Raw genomic sequence first — 19,641 nt, 5'->3', positions numbered from 1 at the left:
CTTTTTACTGTTGGTGGTCCGAGCACACCCAAATGAAATGACGAGGAGAGACAGGCGTGCAAGTAAGACTTGGCCCAAGCATATCCTAAAATGGAAAATAGATTCTGGATAAGCCCTCCCCTTCCTTCCACCTTCTTTTCTATGAAGTTCATGTTCATGTTCATCACACCAAAACCACTTCTACTTTCCTCGTTCCTTCCCAACAGATTCCTCACCCTAATGCTTTTCTCATAAAACTCTTTCATTTCCTTCTGCTATTTACTACCATAATGTCCTACTTTTATCAGATAGATCAAAACCCACAATTGGGGTGAATACAAACTGTGCATGTGCAGAGTGATCTAGTGACAGCAAGTTTCTTTTATTTTTTCATTCTTGTTTAAAAAAAAAGTGTCAGCGTTTAGCCTAACTCTCTACAAGAAAATGTGGGGATTTGGACTTCCATGTTTCTGAAAATTGAAAATATAGAAACAGTGTTTAGAGTGCACAACCAGTGTTACCAACTGCAGATAGGGTTCTAACAAATTTAATTAGGTTGTCTTCTCTGCCTCAAGTCGCTGCAACTCAACCAGTCTTTCTGCCCACTCCCTTTCCCTTGCAACTGCAGCCATTTTACGTTCTACCCTCTGAATACTTTTCTTGCGATTAGCCTCTTGCAGCTGAGCTTTCCTTTTCTTCCTTTCCGCCTGTATGCAAGAGTCAACATTGAACAATTAGTCCAATACAAATATTAGGACTGATACCATAACATTGGTATGTTACTACTAAGTTCTAAGAAAATCACTCTAACCTCCTTAATAGCTAAAATAAATAAGCACCTCCTGACAGATAAAAACGGTCATAACCAACTCCATTTAGCATTGACAAATTTTGAAGTGGATACATAATAGACCTCTGATTGACACTTGATAGTCAATTATTTGCACAGAATGCCGATAAATTCCAGAGTTGTTTTCAATGAACAAGCACATAATGGTCTAATATAGTTAAACATAGACAAAAGTTCACCTCATTTACAAAATTTGAATTTGTAAAAAAAATGGTGATTATTATGGCTATATTTTTTGTCTATGGAACTCGTTTGACTTTAAATAGCATATATACTTGCCACCAAAGATAGTTGTACTCTAGCAAAATATAATAGTACTTTTCATATCCGATGTTGATGAAGGTTACAAGATAAATGAAAAAATGGAGTCCTTAAAAAGAACTAAAGGGATATAGTTAAAAAAATGCGCTGTCCATGATTAAAAAAGAAGACAAATGCTTTCAAGGGCTAACAGTTAGTGCATTCACACGGACTTGTTAGAGCTTTTGCGACACATTACTAGATCCTATATATCTCCCCAATTGTTTAAAACACACTCACCTAACAATACTATACACATTTACGAAGTTCTAACACAGACTTTTAGAAATACGTTGTTAGAAATCCATCCAACTTATTGTTGAATATTGAGACTACATATCAATTTGTTGTCGTCAATTAAAGAGTCCTCTTCACCAATAAATAAGATGACTCTCATAACAACAAACATAGTAGCTTTATCCAACTAGGTTTATCCTCTTCACCATTAAATAAGATGACTCTCATAACAACAAACACAATAGCCTTTCCAACTAGCTGTATCCTCTTCAGCATTAAATAAGATGACTCCCATAACATGAAATCAAACTAATTCAGAATAACAATTTATTTTGTAACCATCATTTATTCTAGCACAATCAGCAAGTACAATGAATTTTCCTCTCCTGTTTCATTTCCAATTGCCCGCCCCCCTTCCCTCTTTTCAAAGCATAATTACATTTAGAAAAGGGTTGTCATTTTCTTTAAATGTAAACAAAGGACACACTCAACACTCACAAAGACTCCAAAGTTCAATTTGCACAAGGTAAAAGGAGAGCGCACCAATATAAAGGCACGGCGTTGCCTCATGCGTTTCTTCTCATTTCTCCTTTTGACACTCCCCTCATTGGGATTATTTGGAAGTATGGGTTGGCCAGGTGTATATTGAACCCAAGCATAAGGCCCTGAACGACATAAATTGTTTCAAAATTCGAGTCAAATTCAAAATCAAAAGTACAAAAATGGACGCACCAGAGGGTCTCAAGCTGGCCCTCTTTCGACGAGATTTATCAGAGGGTCGTCTCTTTGGGAAGCGAGTGTCTGTCAAGCTGTGGAAGTGATTCCAGAGGGGAAGAGTCCACTGGGGAGGTTTGCAGGGAGATGGAAAAACAGGACAAAATGATGCCAACGAAGCATTGGTGGAGATTCGTGAAGTCAAGGTTCTCGATGATGCAAGTGATAGAGGGCGAACAATGTTCCTTAGAACTCCTGCAAATCCCATTTTTACCTGCATTTAATAGAAAGGATAAATTCATGTGCAGCGCAAAGGAACATATGTACTTTTCTTCGTAATAGATACACATTTCAAATAAATATATCCATAGGAAGCACCACAGATAGAGAGCTTCTGAGTTATCACTATGCAGACTGCAATCATAATTGGAGAAAACAAGATTTTTCCCAGCTATACTCAGAATTTTAGTACGAAATTTTACAGGATAGTAAACAACACAAATACAAGAAAGCCAAAATTCAGCACTAAATACGCTAATTTGATAGGACAATCGAAAATATAATATTGCACCGAAACTATTTAAGACCAAATTAGAATAACTACAATGCTTTCTAAGTTTTTAACATGAAGCATCAAACTGTAATAACCAATAATGACACACAGGGCATGCAACAACTTCACACCAAATAATCATAGTTTCAAAATTTGTTAAAGTGTTAGAAATGTTCATTATAAGTCAAATAATATGGAAAATGCCTACAATTTTCATGGGGGCCAGACAGAGGTTCAGGTATACATAGCTTCAGATAAAACTGACGATGCCAATTTGCTTGAGGTAAAGAAAGAACCAAACAGTTAGATTTTCAGCTTTCGCAATAACTGGGTAGTAGTTACAAATAAAAATACACATGGTATACTGGTATAAAAAGAAGGAGAAAGGATAACCAAGTAAAAAATAAGGGTGTCCTGATATTAATGCACGAAACAACTGGAAAACATCTAAAAAAATCTAAAAACCAGAAACCATGAGCAGAAAACAACTAAATTGAAACAGTCAACAAGCTGGCATTTAATCAAACAGTTTATGAGCAATCAAATAAGCATGGGAAGTGTAAACAAAAAAGTGATAAAAGAGGTCGCGAAAGCAGAAGGTGAAATCGGGAGAGAAGGGGAAGTATGAAAGTAACAGTAAGGCCATGGATTCGTGACATTGGAATTTAGAACGAAATTAGAACAAACAGAGCTTTACACGTTTGAGTAATTTCACAGTGCACTTGGCATCCAACAACAGCAAAGTGAAATGGAGAATGTACCTGGTGGTTTAGGGTGAAGGATCAGGTAGCTGCAATGCAAGAATCAAATTAACGAAATGGTAAAAGCAAAACAGAAAAAAATAGCCAAATGAAATTGAAGAACAAAATGAGTAACAGAGAAATTATAACTGTGAATCTGTGAGGAATGAATGTAACGCTAATGCTAAGAAAGAAGGAACCAACAAGAGAATTGAATAGAAAAAGTTGGCTTTAGGTAAAGGGTTCTTTGCTTCTCCTTCTCCTTCTTATTTTTTTTCTGTAGAACTTAGAACTGTGGGATCTATTCACTTCAATCTCTTTGTCAAAAATATTTTCAAAATTGGTTTCTTAACCTTTTTTTTTCTCTATAATCTAAATTTATATTTCATAAATATTTTTAAAATACAATTATAACTTATCATAGAACAATTTAAAATATAATACAAGATTATATTTAAAAAAAATATTGAAATTCATTAAAAATTTGAGTTTGAAATTATATATTCTAACTATTTGAGTAGATAGTAACTGTTCATTTCATAGTTGGATAAAAGTAAAATAATGTAATAACATTATAAATTCTTATGGTATAATGTTTTAAAGTTCTTTTAGTAAATTCAATTTAAACGTATGATATATATTTTTAAATATAAGTAATTACACAAAATTATAATTTATCACTAAAATGTGATTTACATTACTTTTAAGTTAATATTAAAATATTAAACGATTTAATTACTAAAATTTAGCATGTAAGAAGAGTTATAAAAAAGAGTAATTTTATAAGGTCAATTTTCTGGACATTATAACAGGTTCAATAAAATAGAAAAAAACAAATTCTCCCTTTTTCTTTATATATAAAATATTCACATATAAATGTAAATTGTAATGATGATTAAAGCATAAATTTTTATTATTATTTAAAATATTAATTTTACAAAATCCATACAGCTTATTTATTATTTCAATAAAAGTAACTATATAAATTAAATAAAATTTTATATGATTTTGTTAATAATAATTTACATCACAATATATATCATAGGTTTTTATTTGGTATATTATGCTATATGGATTTATGTTTATAATTATTGTGACACAAAAATTTAAATTATATTATTTATTATAATATTAAAAATAAACGATAATTAATTAAATATTTTTTAAAATATTAATCATATTTTTAAATATTATATATATTTATAGTATAAAAGTAGTTATAAAAATAAAATATAATTTAGTAAAAATTATACTTTTTAATAATTTTCGTAAATTATAAAAAAATTAAATTAAAAGTCAATTGTTGAAAAGTATACATAATGTTAGGTAAAAATTAGTCATTTAAATATAATTTGTATTATATACTATTATATATATTCTCTTTTCTTTCTATATCATAGACATCAAAAGAAATTATTAATTGCAGTTTGGTTCTGGATAAAGATGACATGTTTCACTTCTCATGGAGTGTTAACACTGTGTTATGTCTAACTGAGAGGTGATGCAAGATAGAAGAAGTAGGTGGAAGTGGTGCAGAGGAAACTCCATTAAGGTTTGTTGTTAAGGACTGCTAAGTATATTTATCTTGAACAATAGTTATATATTTTAAGTTTAACTCAACTTTATAAACCGGTTTATTTGACGAGGTCAGTCCGATAACGAGTGACCTGATAAGTTAAAAAAAAAACTTGCTAGAATAAGTTTGAAATGACTTTTATACTATATTAAAAAAAATTTAAGTCTAACTCAATCCCATAAAATCATTTCTGATCGATGTGGATCTACGTGTAAAATAACTCAATCCCATGAAATCATTTCTAAATCCCGTAAAATCATTTCTAATCGATGTGTAAAGTGTAGTCTGTTGTTGTTGATGGAGATGTTGAAGCAAATAGTTGTGAAACTATCTCATTCACCATTCACCAGCTGAAAGCATATGAATTCTCATTGGTGGATATGAAAGATAAATGTGAAAAACTAGAAAAGAATAATAAACACTTTGTTCCATAGATATTAATTATTAATTGATACATAAGACTTGATGTAATCACAAACATGAACAAAGAGGGTGCTCTTACACATCTTTCCCATAATGTCTCTAAATTTTCACATATGTAAAAACTAACTATGATAAGATTAGGGAACAAAGTACATGGGATTTGGTAGCTTGAAAGTTCTGTTCCCCAAATAATCTCCCTTAATATCACTCCACTGGTCTCCCACATTCCCCCATATCCTGTAACCTTCCTCTTCTAACTGCTTTCTCACATCAGATTTGTATTTCATTGCACTTTTCCCTTTGTATGCTGCATTCCTGCAATTTGTTCCACATGCTTCTCAGTTAGTCTCAACATTTCAATTTTCAATGCATGTAATTCAATTATCTTACCTCAAAACAAGCCGTTCATAGCCAATAAATCCTTGATTGTGCAAGTTGTTCTTGGTAACTTCACCAAGAGTCTCTTCATCTCTTCCAGTGAGTAAAAATACTTTGAACCCTTTGTCTACTAAAATGCTAAATAACCTTAGTACAGAAGGAATTGCAGGGCACCCTCCTATCTTGGCCCACTTCCTAAAGGCAGATGGGTCATATGGATCACACCTGCACATAGACCAACTTTTGTTTTACTAGCCTTGAATTAATAAAAATTCATGCTTTCATGATGGGTGGTTAATCACAAAGTTAAGACTGAAGGAAATAATCTGGTTTCATAGACCAATGTTGGAAAAAGAAAACAAAAGTTGTGATGGAAGTCTAAGCAGAGAAGCAAATACAAGTACAAACACAAATTTGAATCAAATTAATAGAAGAATTACTATGCATACCCATAGTTCTTGCTTTTGTAATAGTAGATGTTGGAGATGCAAGTGTCATCAACATCCAAAATCCAAGCATCCATGGCATCTGGAGGGAGCAATGTTTGGTTGACATATCCCAATATTTCCTCCACTATCAAATCCAGGTCCCGTTCGTACTGTCCATTCATCATGTAAGTCTCCACATATCGGGAACACTGAGGTGGCACTGTTGGCCATGCAACCACATTGTTTGCCTCCACTGCCAATCTCCAACTCAAACAAAAGCTCATTGCATCCCCTTCACCAGACCCAGATGACTCATCTTTACCCCTTTTTTGGCCCCTTCTGCTGCTCATTGCCTTTGTCTTTGGTGCCAACATCAGTAACATCAACACCATCACCACCCTCAACAACTCTCTCACTGCTCTCTCAGCCATTCACCCACCTCACTGCGCTTTTTCCTCAGTCACTATACCTGCAACATTCACCACATTCTTCTCAGTTTTTCCACTACAAAATCAAACACCACTTGTGCCCTCACAAGATAATATTATTCACTATCATGGCTTGCATCAGAAGCACCACCAATACCATATATATATATAGAGAGAGAGAAGTTTCTTTTTTTATAATACTTCAAAATAACTAATTACTCAAAAATGAGATTATCTTTTAGAAGAGAATATATGCCATGTCAATTCACCAAACATGACCATATCTCGAGGAAATAAAATTAGATTCTTTGATGTTGGGAGGGGGAATTTGTCTAGGCATAGAACAGGTGTGTCAGTATTCCAACATTAGATGAAGGGGAGAAGTGCAAGATGATACACACATAAATACATGCACATAGATGCAATGTGACCCCTTGTTATAGGTTGTAGAACAAGTGCAAGGAACATCATGGATCTACTTCACAAGGAAATAATATATAATAGTAGTAATAATAATTGAAGTTGAAGAAAGCAATAACAGATATTGGTAGCATTGGAGGTAAAGAAATAAAGTAAAGAATGAGCTGAAAATAGAATGGATGGATATGTGTGTGGCCAAATATTAGTCACACCTGAGTCAAAAGGAAGGCACTGAGAGTGATGAGAAAAAGAAAAAGAAAAAGAAGTAAAGATTCTTGCAATTGCAGAGTATGAAGAAAAGATAAACCTGTATTAGGTATTTATATAGAAAGGAGAAAGATGTAGAAAAATATTATGCATGCATTATGCATATGCTGCAGCAAGTTCACACTAATATATGTTTCCATTTGATTGGGTGGGGTTGGCGTCAGAGAGCAAAAATGTTGTTGAGCATGCATGGTGGAGAGGGAAAGGTAAAATGTGAGAGGTGTTGGGTTCCTAGGACCCACCATAGTTGAGGAATGAATGTCTTCAACTTTCATATCTCCAAGGTTTATATATATATTGAGAAGAAGAAGCAATACAAAAGTCCTTTTCTTCTTTTTGGTATCGTCTTCAACAACCAACTAAACTTGGTATTGGAATATTAGTGCTGTATTTGGAAGCTTTGACATTGGTTTAGGATAAAAATAGTGGAGATTTATATCACTAGTGGGTAACGGATTCACTCTATGCCAATGAGGGTGGAGAATATAGAGGGACACGACACCTAAAAAGTTCCTAAGAAATAAAGTGTTTGACATTTTTACATTTTGTGTGCCACCATCTTCTTGGATATTCGACCCAATTCTTTCTTATTTTCCTTTTTAATAACACCTTCATGTAACCATATCACACTACAAGGTCAAAACCAAATTATCACTGCTACAAACGAAACCTAAGACACTCCTTTTAAATGGCGTCGTATTGGACACGATACTCGTATAACACTTATAAGATAAGTATCCGTGAAGTGTTCAATTCAAAAAGTATTTGTTGGATTTCTGACAATTCTAGTACGTTTCTAACACAATTTTAAAAAGAAAAAATACATTAATTTTCTAAAAACCCAAACTTATTGTATAAATTTTTATTATGATTATAAAATTAAGAAACAAATTCTTTTGAACCAGTCATAAAAAAATATTTTTCTGCTTCAAAAAATAATCTGGAACATATTTATGCACATAAATATTTATTGTCAATTTATATAATTCATAATTATATAATATATAGATTCGTGTCCCTGTGTCCTACATTTTAGATATTATATGTATATCTGTGTCCATGTTGTATTAGTGTCCGTGTCAAACATTAAACAATTATTTTAATTTATCAAAATGATTTATTTCACTGAATAAAATAATTCAATGCGTATTGTAGAGTTTAATTTATCACATATATTATTATTTGATTATAGGGTAACGAATAGATACTTAATCAAAATCATTAATCGCCTAAACATATTCGAAAAAAGTTTTTAAGTTTCATAATCAAAATACTCAAGTAATAAATTTGATAATTTTACAATCACAATTAGGAATATCATCGGTTTCTAACCTGCTTAAACTTCACTCAAGGCTAAGTAGTTTAATTAGATGAAGAAACATGCCCAAGAAGTTTGGTTATAACTACAAGCTTTACACAACTATGTAAATAAATATATCTTTAAAACATTTTTAATCATACATTTTAATAGTTTACGTTATCTTTTCCATTTTTAAAATGTTCTATTTTTTGTGTTCGATTTCAACGATTTAACGAATAGGCAATAACACCTATAACATAATAAAGAAAACCTTTTTATTCGTATAAGGTTTAGAAACAATTAACTTTTTCTCTTCTCGACTTCTCGATTTCTTGTTGTTGACTTGGGCTTTTAATTACCGAATCAACTAGCTTGTACTCTATTATATGAACTTGGACTTGTTCTCAGCTACTAGATGTGGACCATCACTCAGCTATTGGATCTGGTTCAACTCTCGGCTTCTAGGTCCAAGATCACTTTCGGGTAGGTGTGTGTATGGCAATGGGCTCCGATGATAAAATCAGAATCACTTTGTTTGATTATCAGATAAAATCACTCCCCCTTACATATTATGCAGATCGCCTATTTATAGTGGTTGTTGTTGGACTTTAAATTGATTAAGCTTTTACTTTTCACACCTTGCAGCTACTAAATATATTTTAGTATTTTGGACTTATTTATTGAATTTTGATAGAGTGATCTTTTATTCTATTATTTATATTATTTTAGCTTTCAATATTTTGACGGTCTTTCGGCTTCTCACCCTAGTCAATACACTTTTTAATTATATATCAATGTTTTACTTTAGATAAGTTTATTGATGGAAAGTGATATCTCTATTTTATCTTAAATACAATTTAAATAAAATTATATCAGAAAATATTAGTATAAATAAAATAAAATATTAAAAAATAAGCCTTGTAAAACATAAATTTAGATAATTTAATATCTTTATAAGTAATTTTAATTTCATAAATTTATATAAAATTTATAAATATATAAAATCAAATTATCTATATTTTATATTGATGTAGGATCTTGAACCTTAACTCAACTGATATATTATAAGTTTTTCATATGAAATATCCAACAAAAATACTATTTTATATCTATGGTGGATACCAAAACACTAATATTTTTTATATCTCTTGTAATCTAAGTATTGAAATGCCCCAAATGACATTTGGATACGTGGTAATCATTGTTGGTTTCTATTTATCACATGTTTTAAATTAAAATGAAGTATAATGATTTTTATTCCAAAGAGTGATTTGACATTTGGGTTGAATGTTTGATGAAATCGATGTCTAAATCTGGTTGGAAGTTATTTTTCCAAAGAATCTAGATTTCCTTTCTCTCTTTAGACACAACACTACCATTTGAATTATTGTTGATTTTTTGGTATGAATCCATGGAATTGTATCTAAGTTCAAAGGGGACTAGGTTCCAAGTATACACACATAACTTCACTTTCAAAGGTCTTAGATTCTTGTTCCATTATCACCTTACTACCATGTGCTATCTTCCATACTTGCTTTTCTCCACCTTAACTTCAGCCATTGAAGCTTGATGGTGTTATCCCAACACCTTTTATGCCAACAAAGAAATATATAAGTTTTAAAGAAAAAATTTCTCTACCTTGAAAATTTGCATTATTTAATTGGAAACCACATATATATATATAACACTACTAAAAAAAACATGAAATAGAAATCAATTTTAGAAACAAAAAATAATGAGTTGTTATATTAATTAAATTAGAAACCATTTTCGAAACTAAAAGAAAATTGGTTTCTAAATTAGTTTCTATTATTGTTAAATGGTTTCTAAATTGGTATTTAATTAGCAACCAAAGTTTTAACTACCAATATTCTAGATTTGGTAGCAAAAATCTTAATAGCTAATTAATTAGATACCAATTTAGAAATTATTTATAATAATAAAAACTAATTTAGAACCAAAAAAATAGTCTCTAAAATGATCTCTAATTTAATCAATGTAACCACTAAAATATATTTTTGTGGTTTGCAAAAGTTTGTTTCTATTTAATGATTTTCTTGTAATATATATTTTGAAAAAAAAATCTTTATTTAAGTATTATAACTAATACTTACTACTAATTAGCCATAACAAAACACCCACCTCTCATCCGTTACTTTTTTTCAATATTTTTTTTTCATTTACATATATACTAAAAAATTATTCGTATACTTTATTTTTTTTATATTATCTGAACAAAATTGACCAGTATGTTGGAATTTCAGTCTAGTTAATTTGTATACTATATATAGATTATGTTTTTCTTCTTAAATAAGACAATTTTTTAGATTTTTTTTATTTTCTTGCATTTTTTTTTAATATTGATCATATAACTTTCTCTTATAATTATTTTTTTTTCATTCTAATAAATTTAAGTAACTTTAATTCGATTTAAATTTCCAGTGGTAATTCATTTATCAAATTAAATATATATTTCTATACAGAAATTTTTAAGATTATTATATAATTCAGTTAATCTAAATTTTAAACTTTGGCATACAATATCAATAAAAAAAAAAACCATCACCATAATTTAAAGTTAAATTTTGTGTGGAACTAAAACCAATTTTATTAGCATGATCATGTAATAATGTTTGAATGGTTGAGAGAAGGTGTAATCAATTAACACCCAAACAATGACAATAATAATAACACAATGCCTTGGAAGTGCCTTAAAAGTCTCCTTCACTTCACATAAACAAATACTAGACTTCAAGAAACTATGGTTGGAAAAAGGTAACTCATGTCATCACTACAGAGGTGGAATCATGTCTAATGAGTACTACAAAACTTTTTAACACATTATGTATCATATGTTATGCTTTAATTTTAAAACTACAAATTATTTTTAATTTATTATTATGATTTTTAATTTTATGATATATATATATATATTGATAAATTATGCAATTTTTTTTATAAAACTTATGTTAATTATTAGTGTGAAACTTGACATCTCAAACCCACACAAAACTCTATCAATCATATGAATCACATGGAAAAACAAAAATAAAAGAAAAAAAAAATCAAACAGACATACAATACAAGAAAATCATGAAATAAAAATCAATTTGTTGGAGATCCCACATCGACTAGAGATTAGAGCTTTTCATTGTATATAAGTGGGTGCAAACCTCAACCCTATGAGCCGGTTTTATGGGGTTGAGTTAGGCTTAAAGTTCACTTCGTAAAATCAATTTGTTGGAGATCCCACATCGACTTTTCTTGTTTCTAAATTAGTTTCTATTATTATTAAATGGTTTCTAAAGTGGTATCTAATTAGCTACCAAGTTTTTTTGCTACCAAATTTAGAATATAAATAATTGGTAGTTAAAACTTTGATAGCTAATTAGATATCAATTTAGAAACTATTTAACAATAATAGAAATTAATTTAGAAACCAAAAATTTGTTTAGTCAATGGTCTCTAATTTAGTTTTTATAACAACTAATTGTTTTTTTATCTAAAATTAGTTTTTATCTCATGATTTTCTTGTAGTGATAAGAGATTTCACCCAACATACAATAAGAGATTTGAACGAACATATGCAAATAAATATAAAGAAAACTCCTTAAAAAAAATACAGAGATCTATACCTATTATGAATAAAATATAAAAAAAATACTAGATAACATTTGTTATATCGAACATGTTCAGAAATATGACTCGATCATGCAAAGTAATTTGTTTAGAGTAGTAATTACATCCCATAAATTTAAAGAAAATAATTACTTATACTTATTCTTTTTAAGAAGTGACTGAACTAAAATTATTTAAAATAATAGAATGAAATAAAAAAGAAAACATAGTAATAATGAAAAAAAAAACCTAGACCTAATAGCATAAAATTGTAAAAGGTGGGTGGAAGATGTTGAAGAGTGTGGTTCTTGAGCAATGAATAAGGTCCTAAACAAACTCCAAAAAGAAGCCCTTTAATGATAGGGTAGCATGTGCGATGGGGGCATTTGTTTGTCTCAAACTCATTTCAAAGCTGCCATGAGTGAATGAAGTGGACACGTGGGCCAGTAGGAAGTGACCACGTGACAATGTCCATGGCTTTATGATTTGTAATTCAACATTTTCTGACACACCCTATCCAACCCAATGGAGAAGCAGTGAATGAAAGTGTGATGAAACAAAAGTTAAGAAACTGAATGACTAAGTTAGAGCATTGAATTGTACCCTCCCACACTCTCAGTTTTTGTGTTTCTGTTTCTGTTTTGTGTGTTGACGTACAAACAAGTGAATGCTTTTGCTTGCCATCTACAACACTGCAATGCACTCACTCCATCCATTCCAACCAGCACAACTCATCATACCCTATTATATCAACACATATGAGTTTGGTGTTGAGGACATGATCAATGAAATGCAATCTTGAGTTCTTGGCATCATGAACAACACCAGGAATGTCACTCACCATCATCACACCAGAGGTCACAGCTTCAATGGCTTTGCCAACATCCGTCCCTTCTCCTACACAATTTCTTCCCAAGGTCCTACCTAACTCCTCATATTGCTACCCTCCTTCATTCACTCAACGTTTTCTCTTCCATTTCTTAATTATGTTTTTGTTTATTGCAATCATAAACTCAACTTTGCTAATGTGACTTTGTAATTCAATGTCATTAATCACTTCTTTGATTGTTTCTGGATAGGGAAACCGGGGAAACTTTCATTTGAATCAGCAAAACTGGCCACCATCGGGATTGATGATCTACTGTCATCCACCGAAGGAGGAAAGCATGACTATGATTGGTAACACTGCATTTCATTCTCTGTCACCTTTTATCATACTAGACACTGTATTCTTCCACTGGATAATGTGAGTATTCAGCTAGCTATGTTTTTGGCTCTATGTTACCATTGTAATTGTTGTGAGTTGCAATTCAATTTCAATGCCATAGATCAATAATCAAAAGCATACAAAAGCCAAAGCATGACTCCCAATTGCCCTGAATCTTGCTACACGCATTAGTAAAACAAACTGATGCAACACACACTTTCAATGTCATGTCAACTCATACATATATTGTTTGATCTGTTTCTGTGGTTGGCTTCATGTTTCCTCACCTTTTGAAATGACAGACTGCAGCTTCAAATAGTTCCCAATGTTGGCACATGCATTTGTGATACTCGATTTTTAACCACTGCTATTGTGTGTTGTAGGCTCCTTACTCCCCCGGAGACCCCTCATTTACCATCATCAGAAGGTTTATCCCAACCAACTTTGGTGCCTCCAAGAAGCAGTTTGGGTCGACCAATGTCATACAGTCATGCCTCAACGGTATGCTCCAGCATAGGCATAAGCACTGTGATGCTCAATTATTTTAGACCTTTTTTTTGCTTACAAGTTTATTAGTGCTTTATCAATAAGATGAAGTAATTGCAGCAAGATATATTAGTTGTCAAGCTTAAGTGAAGAAGTATTGGCTTTTTGTTAATGCCATGCTTATTACTTAGTGCAGCTTCTTTACATGCCTTTCACCGGTCCCTTTGAGTAACTTCAACTGCACTCCAATGTGCTATCATTAAATTTATGTTTGCTTTCAACTCATAAAAATTAAACTCAAGCATACTCAACCTCTCAGAAGAGCTAGACGATGCATCTTTTCTGATAATTACTCATACTTGTTTGGATAACCATTCCAACAAACATTTATAGGAGAAGACAAGAAACTAAAGTTGGCTCCTTCTGAATTCTATATCTTGTTTCTTTCCATAACAACAAATTGGTATTCTGATATTATATGAACACAGCATAAAAGAATAATTCACTCTGTTGTTATGCATAAATTCTTAAAACATTACATATCTTTCAGCTTTCTGCCTCACAATCAGAGAACAACAACACTCACTCTCACTCAAGACCAGCAAGAAGTGGTTCAGTGACTCGCAGTCCAAACAGATCCTCCTCCATCCATAACACAAGGCCATCCTCTCCCATAACTCGCTCTCCATCTGCAGCAAGGTCTTCCACTCCAACCTCACGCCAAACAACAACACCAACACCCCCAAGAGCACTTTTACCACGCTCATTTCCCAGTTCTACCACTGACACCAACAAAACTAGAACATCACAAGTCTCAAGACCCTCCACTCCAAGCTCAACTCCAAGGCCATCCATTCCTGCCAACTTGCATTCACCATCTGCCACTTCAAGGTCTCCTTCGCGGCCCTCTACTCCCTCTCGCCGCCATTCTCTGCCATCTCCATTACCATCAGCCACGCGTGTTGCACGCAGTTCTGCTACTCCTCGTCCCCAGCTAATCGTGCCACCTGATTTTTCTCTTGAAACACCACCAAACCTCAGAACAACATTGCCTTCTGATAGACCTGTTTCTGCAGGCAGGTCTCGTCCTGGTGCTGTTGCTACTCTTCCTTTGAAGCCCAACTCAGAAATGCAAACCCCAGTTGTCACCGTGTCAAGGAGACAGCCATCTCCTATTGCCAACAGGGGGAGGCTCTCTGAGTACACATCAAAAACCCGTGTCCATGGAAATGCCGGTGATGCCTCTGAGCTAGTTGCTAGGAAATCTGTGAAGTCTTCGACTACAGCCTCAGACAACAATGGTCTGGGAAGGACCATCTCAAAGAAATCATTGGATATGGCTATCAGACACATGGTAAGTCCATTTCTGCAATCACAATTTACTCCTTAAAGATCTTGTGTCATAATGGTGCAATGAAAATGAACCCTTTTCATTTAGGATGTGAGGAACGGGTCAGGAACTCTTCGTTCACTTTCAAGTGCCACACTCTACCCTCAGAGTGTTCGAACTTCAACTCCCAAGACACACCACACTCGAGGTTTGAGTGTTGCATCGTCAATGAACATCAACGGAAGCCTCCAAAGCAGAAACAATGGAAACAACACTAACAGGAAAAATGGAAGAGAGAAAGGTGAAAGGCAAAAACAGTACTTGGGAAAATTGAATGCAGTGGTAGATGTGTATCCTTATGATTCAGTATTGCTTAAAGAAGATTTGAACAACACAAACTGGCTGCATAGTGTTGATGGAAAGTGTGATGAAGGAGCTATCTTTGACAATGGATTTGAATCCCTGCCAGAACCCTTTGGATTCTACTAGCATTCTCCTTCTCACAGTAATTTGTAATATGCTATTTACTGCTTCATTATCGTGTCTCAGAGCTGGGGAAATGAACTTGTTACATGAAATGCATGGATTAACTTCGATCTTACAGTAATACCATGCAAAAAATTATCAATTATGCATAGTCAGAAATAAAAGAAGACACCTCAAAATCAAATATATTATTATTTTATTCTAAAATTTTGTTTATATTCATTTTAATTAAAAAAAAACATAATATTTTATTATTAAAAGGGGTTGTAAAGTAGAATTGAAAGAAAAAAAACATAGTGTCAAATAATTTAAAATATAAATTACTGATATGTTGATAATCCTGTGATAGAATTTATTTTGTCTTTGGGCTTGATTTGGGCCTTTTTACCTTCTGTAACCCATCATGTACTTAGGCCCAGTTTACGCTTTTCTTTCCTTTTATATTGCACACCCTTGTATTGCTTTACGTACCTGTTTTCAATATCAGAATTCTTTCTTTACGTTCTTTTCATTCTTCATCACTTTCCCTTTTCCCTTTCTTTTAGGGTTTCGTTTTTGTTTGCTTTCTCTGTATTACAGAGTGTGGGTTATGGTGTTGTGTGTGTTGTTTTCATGATTGCAGAGAGTGCTCAACTTTATCTTCGTCTTGGAATATTCTCAGGAATCGTATCACCTTGCACGAGATTACAGCTCTGAAAAGAAAAATCATTTTTTGTTGGAACATGAACCCCACGTGAAGAAATAGAACAAATTATAATTGTAAATTAATGCATTTTTACTCTTTTTTTCAAAGTAACATTAGGAAGGCATGGTTGGATTAAACAAATTTAAAAGCTATTTTTTATAAAAAAAAATATCTTATTTGTAATTCAAAAGTAAAAAATACTTTCAAATAAAAAAAAGGCTTCAAATTTTACAATCTGATAATCAAAATGACTTATTGTTCCCGTATCCCAATATACTCCAACATCGCTCAGGAATCGAGTCAATGACAGTTTATATACTTTCTCCTCTTTCAACCCACTGAGACGCCTTTTCAGGACAAAACTGTGACGGAGCACCGAACTCCAAAGCGAACAATACCTCGAATGCGGTGATTGACCCTAGCGATGTTGTCCAACGGACATGAGGTCGGAACATTAATAGGGAGTTCAGTGGTATGCAGTGGATTAAAGCAGCAAGCAGAGAGGCAAACGATGCATACCTGAAAGCGTGGTTGAGAAAAAAAGAGAGATTGTTTTACAGGTGAAATTTTCCTGTGCCACAATCTTAAATAAGAAAAATGAGGGGAAATAGACGAAACACGGAGGAAAACGACGGAGGGACACCCGAGATGCTGATGAAGATGATGGAAGTTATGAGAAAGCAAAACGAAGAACGAGCAAAGGAGTTTAGAAGGGCTCAGAAGGAGATGAGGTGGGAAGGTGAGCGAGCGAGGGAGATGTTGGAGGAATCATTACAAATTTAAAATCAGTTGCAGCGAAGGAATGAAGAGCTCGAGCTGCAATTGGATCAGCACGTGATGGGTCGGTTTGAGGAGGGTAACGAGGATGATCGAGATTTTCAACCATTTACGGAGGAAATCTTAAGAGAACCAATCCCAGCGGGCTATGTTTTTCCAAAAATGGGAACTTTCGTTGGAAAGCAAGATCCGGGTGTTCATTTAAAAAATTTCCGAACCCAAATGTTGATCTGTGGGGGTTCGGAGGCGACAAAGTGCAAGATGTTTGCGGGTACTTTGGTGGGTACGATGTTGGATTGGTTTAGCAGCTTGCCAGAAGGATCGGTAATGTCGTTTGAAGTATTCACCAGATTATTCATGGCTCATTTTTCGGCCAATAAGGTGAAACCCTTGGGATTGGCAGATTTGTTCAAGTTAAAACAAGCAAAGAAAGAATCCATAAAGCAGTTCTTGTGTCGATTTAGTGATTTAGTGAAGTAATGGTACAAATCCCGGAGCCTAATGAGAGAATGTTTGTGGAGGCTTTCACGAGAGGTCTGAGAGCGGGAACTTTTGGCGAGTCTTTGATAGAAAGAAGACCAAAAAGCATGGAAGCAGTGAAAGTTAGAGCTATCTCACACATCAAAGTAGAGGAGTTTATTGAAAAGGGAAGATGAAAAGAAGGACGAAGGCGGAGAAGCAAAGGGAGTTGATAACAGGGGGGACCCATTAGGGTCAACCGAAAGGAAGAAAAGAGGTATGAAGGCCTTTACGGGGGTTTTAGATTCAATGAGGGAAGAGGGCGAAGTGAATGGGGAGGAGGGCGACAGGGTTGGACAGGAAGGCAGGATACATTCAGAGGATGAAGTGAGTGGTTGTCGTCAAGGTTAATGGTCTCTCAGATAGAGATTGTCAAGGATGTGAACACAACAAGGTTATTACGCTTTCCAGAGAAAACGAGTCGAAACTTGGGGCCTAGTAGATATGCATGATGTCATTTCCATAAAACGAATGGGCATGATACAGAGGATTGTGTAAAACAAATCGACGCGCTTATTAGAGAAGGAGCGTTGCAGATTTTCAAAGCAAGGAGTGAAGATGATCGGGACCCGAAAAAAGGGAGATCGGGAGAAGGATTTTCGGGGGAGGATCAAACGGTCATGAACAACCCACGATGGGGGAGCTACATACCATCGTCGGTGGATTTTTTGGTGACGGTTTATCCAGTGCAAATCGTAAAAAATATGCACGTGTTGTGATGCTTTTGGAGGAACGTTCGGAAGAGGAACCTTGTATAACCTTCTCGAATGAGGACCTAGTCGATGTCTTCCCCCATGACAACGACCCGGTAGTAATTTCGTTGGTGATGAAAAGTATGAGGGTTTATCGTGTTTTGCTTTATCAGGGCAGTTCGACGGATGTATTATTTTGGGATGCGTTTGTTTTGAGTATCCCAATATAGGAGTTGGAGCCTTTCGATGGAGTGTTAGTGAGATTCTCAGAGGAACCTATTCAGGTACGAGGTTTCTTGGAGACCAGAACAACCTTTGGAGAGGGTGATTTTGCACGAACTATCGATGTCAGGTATATAGTTGTTAATGTGCCATCATCCTATAATATTTTGTTAGGTAGCCCAACTATAAACAAGCTGAGAGCTGTAGTATCTTCAATGCATATGAAGGTGAAATATCTGTGTGAAAACGGTACAGTAGGAATGTTAATGGTGGACCAAAGGGAAGCAAGAAAGTGTTATGAGGGAAGTCTAAAGAATAAAAGATGTTTATATATAGGAAAGGAGGAAGGAAAGTAGGAAAGGAATCTGAATTAGATCCGAGAGTATGTTATGAGCCAGAAGAATCACAACCAATGGAGGATGTGAAGATAATCATGCTGAGGGAAGGGAAGGGTATCAGAATAGGTTGCAATTTGAAACCAGAGTTGGAGGAAGGTATTGTTAGATGTTTGTAGGAGAACTTTGAAGCCTTTGCATGGTCAGTGGACGACATGCCAGGAATTAATCCTGATGTCATATGCCACAAACTGTTTGTCGACAATAGGAGGAAGCCAGTGGTGCAATAGAGGAGGAAATTGGTAGGCGAAAGAAGGGAGGTAGTGAATCAGGAGGTAGAAAAGCTGCGAAAGGTGGGGCATGTGAGGGAAATTCAGTATCCCACGTGGTTGTCTACTGTGGTGTTGGTTAAGAAGTCTAATGGAAAATGCAGAATATGTATAGACTTTACAGATTTAAATAAAGTCTGCCCAAAAGATGCATACCCATTACCGAACATCGATTCCTTGGTGGATGGGGTGGCGGGGTGTGAGCTGTTGAGTTTCATGGATGCTTATTCGGGGTACAATCAAATCAAAATGCACCCGAATGATGAATAGAAAACTGCATTCAGGGGAAGTTTGTCAAATTTCTGTTATACAGTCATGCCTTTTGGATTGAAAAACACAGGAGCCACGTATCAACGATTAAT

General features: G+C 34.0%; 3 protein-coding genes across 7 annotated transcripts; 1 reads left to right on the top strand and 2 right to left on the bottom strand.

Annotated features, from left to right (window-relative positions):
• Positions 1-345: 345 nt before the first annotated feature.
• On the bottom strand, positions 346-3,723 carry LOC137819035 (protein translocase subunit). Of its 3 annotated transcripts, none has more exons than XM_068622742.1 (5): positions 3,524-3,723; positions 3,395-3,423; positions 2,099-2,354; positions 1,910-2,031; positions 346-686 (listed from the first exon to the last, which is right to left on the bottom strand). In XM_068622742.1, exons 3-5 carry the CDS (start codon positions 2,346-2,348, stop codon positions 531-533), a joined length of 528 nt encoding a protein of 175 aa, XP_068478843.1. In that variant the 5' UTR covers positions 2,349-2,354; positions 3,395-3,423; positions 3,524-3,723; the 3' UTR covers positions 346-530. The 3 variants fall into 3 exon arrangements, with proteins under 3 accessions (XP_068478843.1, XP_068478844.1, XP_068478845.1); XM_068622743.2 differs by having other exon boundaries at positions 3,578-3,692; XM_068622744.2 differs by having other exon boundaries at positions 3,331-3,423; positions 3,524-3,664.
• Positions 3,724-5,358: 1,635 nt separating this feature from the next.
• On the bottom strand, positions 5,359-7,556 carry LOC137819383 (acid phosphatase 1). 3 transcript variants are annotated; one of them, XM_090296772.1, is made up of 4 exons: positions 7,334-7,556; positions 6,200-6,647; positions 5,763-5,975; positions 5,359-5,687 (listed from the first exon to the last, which is right to left on the bottom strand). In XM_090296772.1, exons 2-4 carry the CDS (start codon positions 6,607-6,609, stop codon positions 5,510-5,512), a joined length of 801 nt encoding a protein of 266 aa, XP_090152898.1. In that variant the 5' UTR covers positions 6,610-6,647; positions 7,334-7,556; the 3' UTR covers positions 5,359-5,509. The 3 variants fall into 3 exon arrangements, with proteins under 3 accessions (XP_090152898.1, XP_068479316.1, XP_068479317.1); XM_068623215.2 differs by having other exon boundaries at positions 7,239-7,377; XM_068623216.2 differs by lacking the exon at positions 7,334-7,556 and adding an exon at positions 7,008-7,082.
• Positions 7,557-12,670: 5,114 nt separating this feature from the next.
• Positions 12,671-15,865, top strand: LOC137819298 (uncharacterized). Its single transcript, XM_068623099.2, has 5 exons — positions 12,671-13,128; positions 13,291-13,390; positions 13,802-13,919; positions 14,455-15,258; positions 15,343-15,865. The coding sequence occupies exons 1-5, from the start codon at positions 13,026-13,028 to the stop codon at positions 15,721-15,723; spliced, it is 1,506 nt and encodes a 501-aa protein (XP_068479200.1). The 5' UTR covers positions 12,671-13,025; the 3' UTR covers positions 15,724-15,865.
• Positions 15,866-19,641: the final 3,776 nt, after the last annotated feature.

The sequence above is a fragment of the Phaseolus vulgaris genome, chromosome 10 (genome assembly GCF_051622355.1).
Source record: "Phaseolus vulgaris cultivar YP4 chromosome 10, ASM5162235v1, whole genome shotgun sequence".
In the NCBI taxonomy this organism is placed as follows: Eukaryota; Viridiplantae; Streptophyta; class Magnoliopsida; order Fabales; family Fabaceae; genus Phaseolus; species Phaseolus vulgaris.
This window is presented reverse-complemented; position numbering and strand designations above follow the sequence as displayed.